The sequence below is a fragment of the Carlito syrichta genome, unplaced genomic scaffold (genome assembly GCF_000164805.1).
Source record: "Carlito syrichta isolate Samal-C Ts95f unplaced genomic scaffold, Tarsius_syrichta-2.0.1 Scaffold303032, whole genome shotgun sequence".
Lineage (NCBI taxonomy): Eukaryota > Metazoa > Chordata > Mammalia > Primates > Tarsiidae > Carlito > Carlito syrichta.
In genome coordinates this window covers 2,244-21,539 of record NW_007247128.1, presented here as the reverse complement: position 1 = coordinate 21,539, position 19,296 = coordinate 2,244, and the positions used below count along the sequence as shown (strand labels likewise).

The 19,296-nt window shown below is 38.6% G+C and overlaps 1 protein-coding gene across 2 annotated transcripts in view; it reads right to left on the bottom strand.

Annotated features, from left to right (window-relative positions):
• The window catches only part of POLD3 (DNA polymerase delta 3, accessory subunit), a 42,486-nt gene extending 23,813 nt beyond the window's left edge, over nucleotides 1-18,673 (bottom strand). Inside the window, exons 1-5 of one of the 2 annotated variants that reach the window (XM_008057488.2) lie at nucleotides 18,531-18,673; nucleotides 11,829-11,868; nucleotides 10,424-10,556; nucleotides 4,752-5,016; nucleotides 2,235-2,307 (exon numbers count right to left, since the gene is read on the bottom strand). In XM_008057488.2, coding sequence (XP_008055679.1) covers nucleotides 2,235-2,307; nucleotides 4,752-5,016; nucleotides 10,424-10,556; nucleotides 11,829-11,868; nucleotides 18,531-18,632 — 613 coding nt within the window. In that variant the 5' untranslated portion in view covers nucleotides 18,633-18,673. The remainder of the gene's footprint in view (nucleotides 1-2,234; nucleotides 2,308-4,751; nucleotides 5,017-10,423; nucleotides 10,557-11,828; nucleotides 11,869-18,530) is intronic. The other variant, XM_008057489.2, reaches the window with a different exon arrangement.
• Nucleotides 18,674-19,296: the final 623 nt, after the last annotated feature.

Here is a 19,296-nt window from a genome sequence, read left to right as displayed (position 1 = left end):
GCCACTGCACTCCAGTCTGGGCGACAGAGTGAGACTCCAACTCAAAAAAAAAAAACAAAAACAAAGTGAGTATATCATTTTATATTCCCCACCACAATGTACAAGGGTTCAATTTCTCCACACCTTTGCCAACACTTGTTACTGTCCAGTATTAAGTTTTAAATGGCTCGGGTCCCCACAATAAACTGTTTATACAACTCTTTTTTTTTTTTTTTTGAGTTTGAGTCTCACTCTGTCACCCAGGCTGGAGTGCAGTGGCACACTCACAGCCACCCCATTGTCGACCTGTGGGGCTTCGGCGATCCTTCTGCCCCAGTCTTCCAAGTAGCCGGAACTACCGGTGCACACTACCATGTCCAGCTAATTTTTAATTTTTTTTGCTGAGATGAGATTTCACCAAGTTGCCATGGGTCTCAAACCCATGGGCTCAGGCAATCCACTCATCTCAGCCTACCAAAGTGCTGGGATTACAGGCTGAGCCACCGAGCCCAGCCTCATTCAACTCTTAAGCTTCATTTTCATCTTGTCATCTTTCAATCATCTTGTCATGTATCAAATACATAAAACGTTCAAAGTTTTACTGAGCATTCAGCCTTGAAAAAATGTCTGTCAGATAAACTTTGTAAATAATTACTTTTATTAGGTGAATATTTATTTTATTTAGGATTCTCCCTCTATTGTATGCTATCATAACACCCTGCTATTCTCTGCCTAGCAATAGCTAACGATTTAATTTTTTCCATATACATATGGAATATATATATATGGGGGGAGAGAGAGAGAGAGGGAGAGAGAGAGACATATATATTTTAGAGACCATCTCACTATATTACCCAGGTTGGATTCAAACTACTGGGCTCAAGCAATCCTTCTGCCTCAACCTCCTGAGTAGCTGGAATTATAGGCATGTACCACCATGTCTGACTTTTTCTCCATCTTTGTCTCTCCCAATAGAATATAAGAAATGTGAGGGTAGGGACCTTGTTTGTCTTTTCCTCTACTGTGTCATCAGTGCATAATAATGCCAAGCACACAGTAGGTATTCAATCAATATTTGCCAAATAAACACATGAATAAATAAGTGTACGCCTGTGTACAGTTTTTTTAATTAACATATATTCACAAGTCTTACATATTTTAAAAACAAGAATTCAAAAATTTACTGGCTTTAATGCACTAAAACAACAACAAACATGCAGCCCTCACTAAAGTTGCCAAGAAAGCGTAATCTGATTGAGTACAGTAGCCCAGTAGCAGCCAAGCAGGCTAGTGACATCAACATGCTATTTTAACAGAAGTGGGGAGCCCTCCCTGTGCTCTGTGCCCAAAATAATACAATCATGCTTCCCAATAACCCTTAAATATAATATTTTTCATATACTTTCAGCACATAAAAATGTTCTTCTCTGATAGCTTGTATGGCAAATAAAAACACTGACACCCCAATCCCTCCTTTGACCACCAATTTAGCCATCATGGAAAAGCATAATTCTGACTGATTTTGCTTACACAGGCATATAACAAAATGCTTTCCTGCAAAATCTTTGTAAAACTGATGCTCCAAGAAAGTGTTCCATAATTATCCTGCGGCTCCTGCATTCTTCCTGGTATTCTGCCACATATCCTCAGGGGATGTGTACTTGATATGAGAAGTATGAAAATACGTGACTACTGGTTCTTTCCATATGAAAGCATTTTTATTTAAATATTTTTTTAAATAAAGGAGATTTTTGCTTTCTCAAACAACAAATATCTTTAAATGTCCATTACTATCTGGATCCTTCTAACTTACATAGAGGTCTAATTCATTACTGTGGGTAATCTGAAAAATAAATGAAGAAAGGCTAAAGATTTGCTTTTGTGACTACTTTAGAGATAGGAGTAATAAAGGTCACTTGAGGCAAAATGACTCCAGCATCCACATTAACCTCAACACTATACTGATTTTATTTTAATCACCCATTTTCAAGAGCCCTATGAAGCAAATATGTAATTCTCTTCTAAAAGCAGGTAAAAATAGGAATAGTAAACTGCCCTCTAAAAGATCTCAACTGAATTTGTTCAGAAAGTCCACTGTTCCTGTCATCAATATATTGCTCAGGACACTGTAAATTTATGTTGGGATGTAGGAATGCTACTGGATAGGCAAAAACTAGACGAAGTGCCTTTCACCTCAGGTATGTTATTACATTAACATTCATTTATTAGCCATAGTAAAGTAAGAAGAAGCTTACTCATAGCAGCTTTTCCAAAAAAATTGCTCATCACATTCCCTTTCGCTGGTGCCTTGCTGCCTGTTGAAGATGCCTACAAACATAGAAAAGAAAACATATATGATTTTTTCTAGCATGTTGGCTGCTCTTAAAGTAGCACAGTTTCAAACAATCATTTCAATAACATCACTTGTGATGGTATAGTTTCTGTATAATCATATCAAATGTATAGGTGTTTGATATAAGAACAAATTTAGGCTGGGTGCGGTGGCTCAAGCCTGTAATCCCAGCTCTTTGGGAGGCCAAGGTGTGGGGATTGCCTGAGCCTATAGGTTCAAGAACAACCTGGACAACTTGGCGAGACCTCATCCCTACAATAAATCAAAAAATTAGCCAAGTGCGGGAACATGCGCCTATAGTTCCAGGAAGGATCGCCTGAGCATAGCAGGTCAATGCTGAGGTGGCCGTGAGCATGTCATTGCACTCTAGCCTGGGCGACGGAGTAAGACTCCAACTCAAAAAGAAAGAAAAAAAAAAGAACAAATCTAGAACAATAATCCAGACCAGACAGCATTAATCTCCAAAGCTTAGTTTCTCATAGTTATTACAAAATTATCATCCATGGGTGTACCTAAACTTTTCATGCATGCATTTTATTTATTTATGTATTTATGTATGTATGTACATATGTATTTATGAGCCAGAGTCTCACTCTGTCGCCTATGTTCTTCCACCTTAGCCTTCCAAATAGGTGGAACACCACACTCAGCTAATTTTTTGATTTATTGTAGAGATTTAAGTATGTATGTATATGTGTATGAGCCAGAGTCTCATTCTGTCACCCAGGTCCTTCCAAGTAGGTGGAACACTGCACCCAGTTAATTTTTTTATTTATTGTAGAGATGAGGTCTCACCAAGTTGCCCAAACTGGTCTTGAACCGCTGTGTTCAGGCAATCCTCTCATCTTGACCTCCCAAAGTACTGGGATTACAGGCATAAGCCACCATGGCCAGCTCTTGAGCATATTTAAAAACCATTTACTCTGACAGAAAAAACAGATCAGAGGCATCATGGTACACAAGGGGAAAACCCCAAGTGTTATTATTATTTTTTTTTTTTTGAGTTGGAGTCTCTCACTGTCACCCAGACTGGAGTGCAGTGGCCACTCCCGGCCACTGCAGCCTCGACCTGCTGGGCTCCAGCAATCCTTCCGCCTCAGCCTTCCAAGTAGCCGGAATTACAGGCGCGCGCTACCACACCCGGCTGATTTTTTGCTTTATTGTAGAGATGAGGTCTCGCTGCCCAGGCGGATCTTGAACCCGCGGGCTCAGGCAATCCACTCACCTCAGCCTCCCAAAGGCGCGGGATTACAGGCTGAGCCACCAAGCCTGACTAAATGTTATGTTTTTAATCATCACAAGTGGATCTGAATCCTGGTTCCACCACTTAATAGCAATATGACCTCCAGGCAAATGACTTAAATCTAGGCTTTAGCTTTACCACATACAAAAAGGAAATGGTGGCTGGTCTCGGTGGCTCAGCCTGTAATCCCAGCACTTTGGGAGGCCAAGGCAAGTGGATTGCCAGAGCCCACAGGTTCAAGACCAGCCCGGGCAACTTGGTGAGACCTTATCTCTACAATAAATCAAAAAATCAGCCAGGCGTGGGCAGTGCACACCTGTAGTTCCGGCTACTTGGAAGGCTGAGGCAAAAGGATGCCTGGAGCCCAGCAGGTTGATGGCTGTGAGCACACCAGTGCACTCCAGGCTGGGCCATGGAGTGAGACTCCAACTCAAAAAACGAAACAAAATCGAAATGGTAATATTTCCCTCACAGAATTGTTCACAGGATTTAAACAAAGATCAAACTATATGTACACAGTAGGAATTCAATAAATGTTAGTTTTTACCTTCACCCCTTTTCCTTTCACAGAATAGAAGCTTGAAAATGACAAGCTTGGTGATGGTTATAATAGTAGCAACAACAATTAACAACAACAAAATTTCTGGATTTTTAAAATAGTATCTTAATGATACTTTTCTTAAATCAATGCCCTGAAATTCAAATGACTGAACAATAAAAAACCAAGGGGAGCAAATGAAGAAAAACAAACAAAAGAAAATGCATAAAACAGGACAAGAGTAGAAATGCACTAGGAAGGCTTATATTGCAAAGTCCAGGATATAAGATGTCCCCCCAAAATGACATATTGCCAATAATTACTTGAACTTTATAATTTTCAAGGTATATTCACATGCATTTTTTCATGTAGGTCTCATAACAATCTTGTGATGTACACAAGACAGGCATTACCATTTCACAGGGGAATCCAAGGCTTGATAAGAACCATTATCAAAAGAAAAAGAACTATTTCAGATAAGAATATCAAGTATTAAAGGGCTCAAACTAAAGTAGAAAAATCAGAACTGAATATCAGAACCATATACTACTTACACACATCAGAACTGCTACCACTAGAACTATTAATGCTTTACTATTCAGAGCTGTAATAAAGGCATATCTTCAAGGAAGACTTACATTTATTACTTCTTTAGCCTCTGTTTTCGTTTCCTTATTAGTTTCTTGGGTTTTAATAGCTGCTTTGGAGGCAAACATTCCCATAATTCCTTTGGGCTGCTGGGAAACCTGTTTGGAGGCACGTGGGCCATGACCATTGGTGGTCATTTCATTGCTGGCTTGTGTCTCATTTGATACCTGAAGATGTGACTGCTCAAACTTTTTGGAATATGAGGATTCAGCAGGAGATCTAGGGACTGCAGCTGCACATTGTATGGCACTAAACCTGAGGACAGAAATGATACATTAAATTAAGGTCAATAGAAAACCTTATTTTCAAACTATTGCTTTTTCCACATAATACTTTCTAGTACTATAAAAAAATGGAATTTTAGAACTAGAATGGATTTTAGGAATTCTTTTGTACAAAACTCATTTAGATAAAGAAACAAATATTGGAGAGAAGTGAGTCACTTGTCCTAGGTTATATAGTTAGTAATAGAGATAGGTTGGAATTAGGTGGCTTCTATACACCATATTGAATATTCTCATTTTTTGGAAAAAAGCAACCTAATTCAAAAGAGTAAGAGTATACCAAACAGTAATAAAAGGTTTAGTGACTTTACTATCCTTGGGAAATGAAATGGTTGTCTCGTTTTTAAAGATCGTCCTCTTAAAGGGCTAGGTATGCAATAAATATTGACTGAAGTAAAACTAAGAGCTTTAGATATTAACAAATTTCCTGGCAACTCTCCTGGCCAGAGTAGGTCATGTTTTAAAACAGGGAAGAAGGTGAGATCAGAGCTACTGGCTACTCTAACATATGATCCTTTACAGACAATTGTTAAAAATGTCTAATAATGCTAACTAATAGTACCAGACAAGTAAGTATAACCAAGGCCAAGTGAAGAAATTTGATGGAATAGTTTGTATGGCATATTAAAGGGAACATATATCCCTTCTTCTCTAATCATAGATGTGCCTGTTCACACAAATGCATAATGTAACAATCCACATTGTGAATGAATAACTGATTCAGCTGTCTTAAAGAATTATATTTAAAGCAAAGTTCCCCAATGTTTCCTAACAAAGAAAAACATTTTCTTTTTCCCAGTCTTTTGCTTATTAGGGGTTGGTAAGAGCTCCTTGAGGGTCTTATCACCTTTTATATCTCAGGCAACCAGCACAAGACCTGGCACATAGCAAGTGTTAGAGAAGATATGATGAAAGAATGACTGAGTGACTGAAGGGGCAGATCTGGTTTCTCTTTCCTTAGGATATCACCTCAACTTGGGGTGGGAGTTTAGGAAACTATGTAGCGACAGCAATTATCTTAGAGATCAACAAGGTACAACTTCAAGATTAACTGCTAAAATACCTGGCCAAAGGAAAAAATCCCTAACATATCATTTCATTTCAATAATAACTTTAGACTGGGCGATCCTAAAGCAAGAGTCAACAGCTCCAAATATCTTCCACTGATAAATTACGATCTTCATCTGAAAACCCTTCTTAAATACACATCTTTTGTACATCAGTGTTAAGAGCAGACAGGTCATTTACTTTCACCCTCCACGCATCCTCTCTGGCCTTGTAGTGCTTCCATGTCCAGGAAAAAGAGCAATGTTTTATTTCATTGTCAACATCTAAAGCTGGCCCTAAAGACAGCTCTTTCTCTATTTGGTCTGCATTCCACACCTTAAGGTCAAGTCCAGGAATTGGCAATGAGGAAGAAACCAAGTTAGGCTGGGAGTATGTCCGAAGAAAGAAGACTGCTCAATTCTAAAATTTCAACTTTCTTCCTGTCACAGCACTTCTTAAAACACACAAAATCATGAGTCAGATCTCAGCTGGCCCATAATTTTCGAGACCAAATACAAACTTCTTTACTGGAGATAAATTCTTCACATTTCTACGGAGGATACTTTAAGTATTTAGGTAAAGTTTCACTGAAGTGCTTCCTATTACCACATTTCTACTTGCCATGTTTATTTTAGTGGGTCCTGGTAAATTTCATTTTGAACCTTGAGCCACTTTTATTCTTGTTTGCTTACTTGCTAAATACAACAGAAGACTAAGTTTTAGAGTTTTACATGCCATAAGCAGATTTTAATACACATTATTTTTGAAATCTAATAATATATTTCATATAAACTTATCGGGATGTTTTCTTGAAATCCTTTCCTAAAATACACTGGATTTATAAATTATTACTCTTTGGCTAAGTATTTATTTATTTAATAAAAATCTGTATGCTTAGTATACTCAAAGTTTTGAGATAAAGAAAAAAAGAATTAATGTCTATCATTAATTTAGTCAACAATTACTTACTGAATGTTTACCATGTATCAGGTACCATTTTGGGTATAAGAAAACACACATGATCCCTAGTCTCATGGAACTTACAAAAACTGTGTTTGACAATTCTATATCTATTTGTCTTCAAGGACCCATTCTTTATCAGTCATCCCATCACCCCCAGTATCTTCAACCTTTTCTTGTCTATGGCTCTTTCCTAACAACACAAGTTCAAGTCATTTTCAACTTTAAGCATGTATATATCTTTCCTCAGTCTCAATCCTTCCTTCACTACCAACCTCTTTTCCTTCTGTTTTACAGTCAACTTTCCTAGAAATAGTTGTCTGCATTTGCTCTCATTTTTTTGTGCCTCCATATACTGAGCTGACCAGAATCTGGTTATGCCATTGCTCTTACCAAGGTCATCATAACCCAATGGACACTTTTCAGTTTCTATCTTACTTGGCTTCTCAGCAATGTCTGGCACTGTCAAGCAATCCCTCCTTCTTAAAACTATTCATTTGGCTTCTGGAACCTCACATGTTCTTATGATTTTTCTATTATCTCTGGTTGTTCCCTCTCGAATCCCTCTTTTTCTGCCCTTCCCTTTAAAAACAGCTATCATTAAATAGTGCTTACTGTGAACCAAGTGTCTAAGTGCATGACATATATTAATCCATTTCATCCTCTACAACTCTGTGAGGTTAGTACTATTGTTGCCTTTCCTGTTAAGGAAACTGAAGCATAGTGAGTTAAATAATTTGCCCAAGGCCAAGGCCACACAACTAGTAACTGTGGACTAGAATTTTACTTTCTGCTCGTTTATTCTATAATTCATTCTGTATGATTGACTGCATCTACTGCGATGGCCCGGTTACTTACCTATTCTCTCTGATTCCAAAATCTCCATCTTTACGACGAATTCATTTCCTTAGTTCTAGATTTACCTAGCTATGGCAGCAGACACTCCCCCTTGGATTTCCCACAGGCTTCTCAAACTCAACATGTCTAAAACCTAGTTCATCGTTTTTCCCTCTCTGCTAAAGCCTGTTCCTCCTTTGTTTCCTCTTCTTAGTGCCCACCCATCCAAGCAAGAAGCATGGGTATCATTCTTTTAACACCATGAACAGCTGCCCCACCACACCCTGTCCTCAACTGTGACCACACATCAAAGTTTTGATGGTTATTACTCTTTTACCTTTAAACCTCTCAATCCCCAACACCACCACTTTACTTCAGATAACTGTCTTCACCTTGGATCACTGCAACATGTCTCCTCCCTGAGGGCCTTATCTCCAGATTATTCCCTTCTAATCTATCTATCTTCAACATCACAGTCAGAGTGATTTTTCTTTTTTTTTTAAGACATGGTCTCACTCTGAATTCATTCAGCAAATATCTGATGAGTACCTAAGACATACCACATACTATAGTGTGAATATGGTCAGTATCTGCTTATGGAACTGATAGTCTGAAGGGAGCTAGGCAGTTATAGTATACTATGATAGTGAAATAATAGGAGCAATAGTGTAAGAAGTGTTTGGGGCAGGACACTTATCTCCCACTTTTGGATGAGTAGATTGAGAGGACAAGACAGAGAAGGCTTCTGGGAGGTTATGACTCTAAGTACAGTGGTACAATCATAGCTACAGAGCAATCTAAAATGCAATTCTGAGGCCAGGTGCAGTGGCTCACGCCTGTAACCTCAGTACTTTGGGAGGCTAAGGCAAGACTGCTTGAGGCCAGGAGCTCAAGACCAGCCTGGGCAAAATAGCAAGACTTCATCTCTACAAAAAATAAAAAAAAATTAGCCAGGTGTGGTGGCAGGTAGAAGGATCGCCTGAGCCCAGGAGGTCAAGGCTGCAGTGAGCCATGATTGTGCCACTGCATTCTATCCTGGGTGACAGAGGGAGACCCCTACTCTTAAAAAAAAAAGCAATTCTGATCATTTCACTCCATCTGCTTAAAAATCTTCAGTGGCTCCCCAGTGCTCTCAGATTAAAGTCTAAACTTCTTATCCTGGTAGTCAAAGTATAATCTAACACCTCCTTGGTCTTTTAGTATTCTAGCTCATTATTTCCTATCTCTTATTCTCATTCTGATTTCTAGCCATAGAAAATTACCGTGCATCTGCACAAGCATCATGTTTTCTCTCTTAGCTCTGTCCTTATTCTCCTATTTCTTCTTTGCCTGGTTATTTCCATAGGCCTTCAGGACTCAACTTAGATGTCACAAACTTCTAGAAGCCTGCTGTGCCTTGTCCTCTCAATCTACTCATCCAAATGTGGGAGGTAAGTGACCCATCCCAAACACTTCTTACACTCTTACTCCTATCATTGCACTGTCATCCTGTACTATAACTGCCCAGCTCCCATCAGACCATCAGTTCCAAAAGCAGGTATATTCACTCTATAGTATGTAGTATGGCATAGGTACTCACCAGATATTTGCTGAATGAGTTCAAATTACCTTGCTTAATACCTGTTAAAGTAGTAGATGCTCAATATACTGAGCGTGCCAAAAAAATGTATACACATTTTAAGAGACGTCATACATGTATTACTTTTAGATAGCCATAATCAGAGGTGTCCAGACATTGAGAGTAACCACTTTTAGCACCTCTTATAATTGCAGAAGTCAAATGTGACTTGTATTCATCTTTTGTTATCAGACTATATCGAGTATTACAATTTTGATACAGCATTTTCCTTTCTTAAAATGTGTATACACTTTTTGGCTCCCTCTGTATGTTTGGGGAACTAACCTGAACTCTCAATACAACCCTAGAAAGTAGATATTATTACATTTAATTTAAAGATAAAGAAGCAAAGCTCCAAGAGTTTAAGCAATATGTCCAACACCACTGGGCTATTAAGCAGCAAAGCCACTACTCATGCCTATGACCATAAACTTCCAAAATGTGCATGCATTATAGTCCATTACCTCCCTGTGCTGTGAAAGATACAAAAGATTTACAAGATCTGATTCCAGTTATGGAAGCTCCAGAAAATGTTGCTTTTGGATGGAAAGTAGAGGGATATCAAATTAAGAATAATTTTTTGAAGGACAACAAACTGGTTCTTGAAGCATGGGTATGAAAAGACAAGCAGAGACTGGGGTAAGGGAGTTAGGGGGACACAGCAAACATTTCTGGTGGCAGTGACAGGATAAATATATGAGAAATAGATTTATGGGGAGTCCACTGGGGTTTTCAATATGGGTTGTGGCTGCTATTTTTCACCTTATGATGTACTAATAAAACCAGGCATGTGTCTTACTGCAAGATAAATGGGGTTTTACTAGACTTGGCATTCACTCTTAAGAGGCAGCCACTGTGTAAACATCTTACAAAATCAATTCGTAAAGAAGCCCACAAGGAACATTAAGGAGCTTACTTGCTGCAGTTCTGCAAGTTGCTTTTAAGGATGTCATAGTCAGTATTGAACAGAGGCCCACTGTCCTTTAGCATGGCTTTCTGGACGCTGTACACATGGATGCTGGCAGTCATAGCTAGCTTGGACTTCACTGCTACAAGTCAACAGGAAAAGCAGTCTGTTAATACACAAACTTCATAGCATGTGGGGATTTTTAACAAGAACCCCTTCTGCATTAAAACCATTTGCAATCTGTGGTGGTCCAGAAAATTCTAAAAGGCCAAATAGCCACATGTATAGTATAACATCAACTCTTCTGTCTGCAGTGGGGACATTATGACAAGGTAGGTGGTGATGAGTCATTTCTAAGTAAAGCACCTGTGAGGTTATCACTCATCCAGTGGACACTCAGTAAATATTAATGAATGATTGATGATGACTACGATGATCTTTTTCTTAGTCTTATACTCTAGCATATAATTTAAGAGGAATAAGTAATCTCTGAGAAGACTCATTTATGTATTTCAATTTCAGTTTAAAGAAAGCAACTCTATAAGAAACATACTACTAACTAGATAAGTTTGCAGAGGAAAACGACAAAAGAACACCACAAACACAAATTTTAGGTTCCGCAAGGGAAGGGACTGTGACTTATTCTACATCCTCAATGCCTAGTACAGAGCTTGGCACTTAGTAGATAATCTTTACATTTATCTTCATTTACAGAATGAAGAAATTTTCCTTTGCCTACCACTGTGGGAATTAAAAAGAAAAAAGTGGGCATTCACACCACTCTGAATACTTCAGAGTTAATTTGGTAAGATGCTCTCATCCTACCATTACTTACAGGAGCCCTTTTAAAAAATATACATATTTTTTTTTTATGCCTCTGGCCCCAGCGCAGCTGAACCTTTACTTACAAAGTACAACAGTGCAGGTTTTGTATTGAGATACAGGTCCAAGGAGGACCCTGACCATCATAAAATTCCTTTGAATTGGGTTTCTAAACAATAGAACAGTAGTATTAATAATCTTGAAGCAGTTGAACAAATTTAATTTAGAAGTCTTCCTGATTTTTAGAAAAGCATTCTTTAATTTGCTTCCTAAAAAAACTGCTACTGTTTTTTATGGCTGATGAGGTGTCGCATATGGTACTCATAATAGTTTTCTGAATGTCTGTCACGAGTCTTGAAACCCTGTGATAAAATTGCTTTATAAATGTCAGCAGTTATTGGCCTGAAAATTGGGAAATTAGGCAGATGTAGTATCATATTTTAAAATGTTTCAAAAACTACTAATAAAAGGAATACAAGGCTCTTCAGTTAAATAGCTAAATATATTACATGCAGATGTTAGAGGCAGTTTTTTATTGAACCTACATTGATGCCATAAGAGGAAAAACTTACTAAATCGCTACAACACTTACCTTCCAATTTATCTTCTCTCACTACCGCAACCTTGTGGCACTGTAAGAACATAACACTCTATTAGTGTTTAAGAACTTGCAAGTTTAAAGCTTCCTTGCCAAGAATTCAATTGTAGGTGGATGTGAAAACACTAGGTCCTCCTCAAAATATATGTTACAGTTTAATAAAATCAGACTCATTCTTTATGTACTTACATTAAGACTTCTCAATAGGGTTAAGGAGAGTGATAGAGTACAGATCTCAACACTACAATTTTAAAAACACAGAATCTTAAATCAGGTGAAGAAAAGACTTTTTAATAAGTGATTTAATGAGAATTACTGTAAATCATATGAAACCATTTAAAAATCGGATCTTTTCCTCACACTATATACCAGAATAAATTCTAAATGAATCAAATTTAAATGTAAAAAATGAACTACACATGAACTACAAGAAAATACAAGTGAATTCTTCTATAACTTGCTATAACCTAAGAATGACAAAAATTTTCCTAAGTATAATTCAAAATCCAGAGATAACTGAAATAGCCCATAAAAAAGAGCAAATAAACAACTTTTGGATAATTCAAAAAAAAAAACAAAAAAAACAAAAAAACTTGTTGGGCAGAGTAGCTCACCCCTATAATCCCGGTACTTTGGGAGGCAGAGGTGAGAGGATTGCCTGAACACAGAGGTTCAAGACAACCCTGGGCAACTTGGCAAGACCTCGACTTTAGAATAAATTTAAAAATTAACTAGGCATGGTGGTGCACACCTGTAGTTCCAGCTACTTGGAAGGTTGAAGTGGAAGAATTGCGGGTCGAGGTTACAGTAGCCATGAGAATGTTACTGCATTCCAGCCTGGGTACAGAGACTACAGCTCAAAACAAACACACACACACACACACACACACACACACACGCTTTTAAGCAAAGTACAAAGACAAATGATAAAGTGGAAAAAATATCTGCAACTTATATCACAAAGGATTAATATACAGCTTCTAAAAATAAAGAAATCAAAGACAAACAATCCTTTAGAAAATGGATAAGAGGTCTGAACAGATAGTTCACAGAAAAAGAAATGCAAATGGCCCTGAAACATATGATAATATGTATTGCATGGAAAACAGCACTCTCATACATTGTTGGTAGGAATGAGAAACGAAGAGGTAAATAGTAATATACAACAAAAATATATATACATTTACCCTTTGATACAGCAATTCTATTTCTAGGAATATAACCTTAAAACACACTAGTACTAGTGGCTGGGCACAGTGGTTCTTTGGGAGGCCAAAGTGGAAAGATTGCTGGAGCCCAGGAATTCAAGAACCAGCTTGAGCAACACAGCAAAACTCTATCTCTATTAAAAAAAAATTAGCCGGGCTCGGTGGCTCAGCCTATAATCCCGCGCCTTTGGGAGGCTGTGGTGAGTGGATTGCCTGAGCCCGCGAGTTCGAGACCCGCCTGGGCAGGGAGACCTCATCTCTACAATAAATCAAAAAAAAATCAGCCTGGGCGTGGTAGCGTGCGCCTGTAATTCCGGCTACTTGGAAGGTTGAGGCGGAAGGATCACTGGAGCCCAGCAGGTCGAGGCTGTGGTGGCCGGGAGCGGCCACTGCACTCCAGTCTGGGCGACCAAGTGAGACACAACTCAAAAAAAAAAGAAAAATTAAGATAAAACAAAGTAGCAAAGATATACAATACACATATACACTAAGCTAGTCACTACAGCACTACTTGAAATAGCCAAAGATTGTAAATAACTCAAAAAACTATCAATAAGGGACAGTTGAATAACCTAAGGTATATCTATCAGTGTAGCACTATGTGGCCATAATAAGGAATGAAAATATTTCTGTAACTGCTACGGAGTGATGCTCAGGATCTACTATTAACTAAAAAGTGCAATACAGGTTGTACAGTATAAAAACTTTTATCTAAGAAAGAAGGTAATATGAATATATACATTTGCTTATGTTAAAAATATACAACAATAGAAAGAGACAGTAAAACCATTATAATAGTTACCCATAAGGGAAAGGAGAGAACCTACAGATTGAAAGCAAAATGGAAAAAAAAAATTCGAATTTAACTAGACATTGAATTGATAGCTTCACTACAGTAAGGAATTATTTTAAGTGATTCTAAACACAAGATGACTGTACATCATTAGCAAGACATATCCAACAGACAAAGAAGTGAAAAGAAATCTTAAGCTATTTTCAATGATCAAATGTTAGTGGTTTTGCTTTTCTAAGCCTCATCTATTTTGCTAAATCAAGTAGGTATTTTATGTTAATGTTAAGAATTACCAAAATTTACAATATACAAAGGGGTTCCAAAAGACCCAGAATCATCTTTTAGAGGGCAGGCCCCTTGTAGTACAGGCTCTCCTGGCTAGGAAAATATTCTAGAAACCCATTAGCAACCATATACCAGTTAGCATTGTTGTGAGAGGCTGCATACAGCCTCAGTGAATTTTTTGGGGGGGGATTCTTTCAATATGTTTGCCCATTTCATGATGGATGATTTATGAGCTCACCTGCCCACGCTGAGTATTCAGCAGTTTTTGGCCAAAAAACATCATGAACTCCATGCCCCACCCTCCCTATTCACCTGATCTCACCTCAAGCAACTTTGTTTTGCTTCCCCAAATGAAAAAGTCCTAAAGGGAAACGTTTTGCTGATGTGGAAGAGGCGAAACAAAAAAAAAAAGACAGAAGAACTAAAAGGTATCAAAGTTGACAAGTTCAAAAACTGTTTTGAGCAGTAGAAAAAGTGTCTCAACAGGTATACAGCATCAAATGAAGAGTATTTTGAAGGTGACTGAAATCTACGTATGTAAGAATATACAATTTTTTTATAAATAAATTTCAAGGTTTTTGGGGGTCCCCTCTGGTAAGAGCAATATGAGAATCAGTTAAGTTTTTTTTTTAGTGTAATGAATTTGAACTGGGAATATTAGTATGTGTTCATAATGTTTTCTCTTAAACAAAACAGGCATACCATACCTAAAAATATCATTTTCACTGATTTATTTAAGGAAAGGTAAAAAAAGTCATGTTCTACGAAACTACACACTAAAAATTACAGAGCTTACTATAAAAAAGAGTATTAGGAACTAACCACTCAAAACATATGCAGTTTTGTAGCAAGAACAATAATTTGCACCTCAGGAGAAAAATCTGAACAGTCCAGATTGTTCAGTGTGGCTAAATACTGCTGCAGGGAATATATGTGTGTGTGTATTTTGGGTAGAGACAGGATCGTGCTTTATTGCCCAAACTGGGCTTCAACTTCTGGTTTTAAGCAATCCTCCAGCTTTGGCCTTTCAAAGTGCTAGGATTACAGATGCAAGTTACCACACCTAGACCCATCTTAGGGGATGCTGAAAATGCACAGAAACAACAGAATGGAAATGACAGCTGCTGCTAAAACACTCTGCTGCAGAGCAGAGTGGAGCTCTGATTCAGTGGGTTCCTGTTAAGGAATAAGGAGTAACACATGAGTAAGCTCAGCACTCACAAACCCAGACCTAACAGAGGGTGGTAAGCCTCCTGAGCTTTTAAGCAGTTAAGGGAACATATGGCTAGTTAATGAGAAAAAAAATCTTCATAGAAAAATTCCAGCTAATAATACAGAAAGATTAAAACATCACCATTTTGTAACCTCCAGTGAATTAATGATTTAGGCAATGAGAAAAAAATCAATCTCAGCTAAAAGCATTAGATGAAATGTTAATGGAAAACTCAGAAGAGATCAGGTTGACAGCCTCCTGCATCAAAAAAAGAGAGACTAAACCAAACATGAAATTTTCAAATATTTCTCTGGAAGAATCTCTGGTATGAGAGTTAAAGGAAGATTTCTATTTCTGTGTATTGTTAAACATTTTTTTTCTTTTTGATTTATTGTAGAGATGAGGTCTCAACAAGTTGCCCAGGCAAGTCTCGAACCTGCAGGCTCAGGCAATCCACTCACCTCAGCCTCCCAAGGCGCAGGATTACAGGCTGAGCCACCGAGCCCGGCTTGTTAAACATTTTTTAAATGATAATTGTGATCATTGGAAAATAAAAATCAAATACATATTTTAAAATCCATACAATGCCTATATAATATCTTTTTTCTTTCTAGAAACACTTAAAACTCTAAAAAAGCCAGGCTCAATGGCTCAGCCTGTAATCCCACGCCTTTGGGAGGCTGAGGTGAGTGGATTGCCTGAGCCCGTGGGTTCGAGACCCGCCTGGGCAGGCGAGACCTCATCTCTACAATAAAATAAAAAAATTAGCCGGGAGTGGTAGTGCGTGCCTGTAATTCCGGCTACTCAGAAGGCTGAGGCGGAAGGATTGCCGGAGTCCAGCAGGTCAAGGCTGCGGTGGCCAGGAGCAGCCACTGCACTCCAGTCTGGGTGACAGAGTGAGACTCCAACTAAAAACAAAACAAAACAAAACTCTAAAAAAAATCATAATAAGCCGGGCCCGGTGGCTCAGCCTGTAATCCCATGCCTTTGGGAGGCTGAGGTGAGTGGATTGCCTGAGCCCGTGGGTTCGACACCCGCCTGGGCAGCGACACCCGCCTGGCATCTCTACAATAAATCAAAAAAACAAAATCAGCCGGGCATGGTAGCGCATGCCTGTACTTCTGGCTACTTGGAAGGCTGAGGTGGAAGGATCACCGGAGTCCAGCAGGTCGAGGCTGCAGTGGCCGGGAGCGGCCACTGCACTCCAGGCTGGGCGACAGAGTGAGACTCCAAAGATCTCTGAAGATCAATCATGAAGATCATCTAAAGATTCCAAATTAAGAGCCCTCTTATAATGGTCTAGTCAGAGTAAAAAATCTACATTATCTTAAAACATAAATTCTTTTAAAATTTATTTTGTTATTATTATTTTTTGAGTCAGAGTCTCACTCTGTCACACAGGCTGGAGTGCAGTGCATGACTGCAGCCTCAACCTGCTGGGCTCAGGCAATTCTTCTGCCTCAGCCTCCCAAGTAGCTGGGACTACAGGTGTGTGCCACCAAACCCAGCTAATTTTTTGACTTCTTAACAATAGAGACAAGGTCTTGCCATGTTGCCCAGGTTGGTCTCAAACCCCTGGGTTCAGATAATACTCTCACCTCGGCCTCCCAAAGTGCTGGGATTATAGGCCTGAGTCACTGCACCCAGCCTTAAAACATAAATTCTTAACTTTGGATCCTATTCTAGAAGATCTGTGAACTCTCAAAATGTTAAGAATGTCAACTGATGCATTTTTCTTTCAGATTCTCAAAGGGTACCGTGACCAAAAAAACCCCACACCATTTTAAAGAAACACAATGGTTCCCAGGTAAAGGCTTAACTACAACTAGATTGAGGGTAATAATATAAGAAAAGAAAAAGACAAAACTAAAGAAGGAGGTTACTTCACCCTTGAAAACAGCAGAAAATATGATAATCAGCTATAAACTATAACAATATCCATTCAATCTCCATACTGGAAGAGGATTCTGGAGGCAAGTTGATCTCTGACAGTAAATGAATCGGGTCAGCTTAATTTTGTGTTTAGGAGCTATCAATGACATCTTACTCTACACTTGTTAATATTTTGATTCTCATTTGGCTTGCCAAATGGCTTGTTAACAAGGAAAGAATATGCTGGCTAGAGGACAGAAGGACCTGATCCCCCTAGCAATTTTGTTTCTCCTTGGAAATTACTAAATTGACATTCCAGTTCCAAATTTTATATGCTTCCAATTCTACCACTAAAAAGCAAATCCAGTCAATATTTTGACAAATTGGGGCTCTGAAACTATGATGCTGAAGGAAAGTCAAAGGGAAGAGAAAAACACATATTAGTGGACCTCTGAGAAGAGTCCTTATCTTTGGGCCAAGTACCATGAGGCTCAGGGTGGTGGAAGCCAAAGAACTTTCAGATAGAAGGTTTAGGGAAGTGAGAACAGAGAAGATGGGCTTTACTTTTGGGAGAAAGCCAGAGAGGGGGGAATTATTAAAGTTCTCAGAGCTCAGTCTGGTGCAGGCAGATGAACAAGAAAGCTCAGCAGAGCTTCTGGTGTCTACCCAAGGTATGGGAGTAGTAGAACGATCCCTGTGCCTCTGAGAGGGACAAGGAAGAAGCTAAGAAAAAGTCAACAGTCTTGAGAAGGCTTTATGGTCAGGATAAGGAAAATGCAGCGGTGACCTGTGCTGATGAGTGACTAGATGCCAGATGGGACTATAAAAAGATGGAGGAGAATAAAGCTGTTCCCAACCTACGTACTACATTAGCTCAGTCCCCTGCCAACAACCCCTGCACTTCAGCCATTTAGGCATAAGCCTAACAAAATGAATGCTCAAAATTAAAATGAAGTTCAGTTTTTTTTAAATGTATTTTTTGACACCTGTGTTTGTGGTTTAAAACTTGCACAGGCTGAAACATAACCAGCATTATCCTCAACATACCTTCAAAAGGAAAAAAGAGGTATAGGAATAACAAAAGCAGCCTCCTAACATCTTGTTGCAGAATAATGATATAGTCTCTCTCTTTAGATAATATAGATATTGCCCAAACTTCTGTTTTAGATTTAGTCTAAAAACCCAAAGTTATCATCACCTTCAAGTAGCTTTTTATAATTTCTATAATACTAAATCTAGGGTTTTTTTTCTCTCCTCTGTATTATGTTTAACACTGTTTACAGCTCAAACACATTTAAGTTAATGAGAAGATTCTGAGAACTTACGGAATGTCCATTCTGAATGAGACTGCCAGACACCAAATAGGTGACATGCAGTTGGGCTCCTGAATTTTCCTTTCGCTTCCTTTCAACATAGTCATACAGCATCCTATTCCAAAGAAAAGAAGGCACAATTAACAAATTAGAGCTTTTACCTCATCAACTTTTTTTTTTTTTTTTTTGGAGTCAGAGTCTCACTCTATTGCCCAGACTGGAGTGCAGTGGCACACTCACGGTCACCACAGCTTGACCTGCTGCTGGGCTCAGGTGATCCTTCCACCTCAGTCTTCCAAGTAGCTGAAACTACAGGTGCACACTACCACGCTCAGCTTATTTTTTGATTTACTGTAGAGATGAAGTCTTGCCAAGTTGCTCAGGCTGGTCTCGAACTCCTAAGCTCAGGCAATTCTCTTGCCTTGGTCTCCCAAAATGCTGGGATTACAGGCCCGGCCTGCCTCATCAACTCTTAATTCATGACTTAAAAGTTGTCAATCACATTTCCTAAACAGCAGCATTTTCACTCAATCTATGGACATAGAGTTAAAAAAAAAAAAAAAGATCGACTTTAGATAGGACATGGGGATTGGAGTAGACTTGTACTGAGCTGGCACAGTGACCAATAAACCTAATAATAGACCAAGAGGGACTGAACCTGCATTAAAACAGTGGCAATTATATATAATGGATAAAACACCAAAACAAGTAGTTCAGTCACTATCTAGCTATGTGATCCTGGATAAGTTAATTAACTTTTCTAGCCCTCTTAATAACC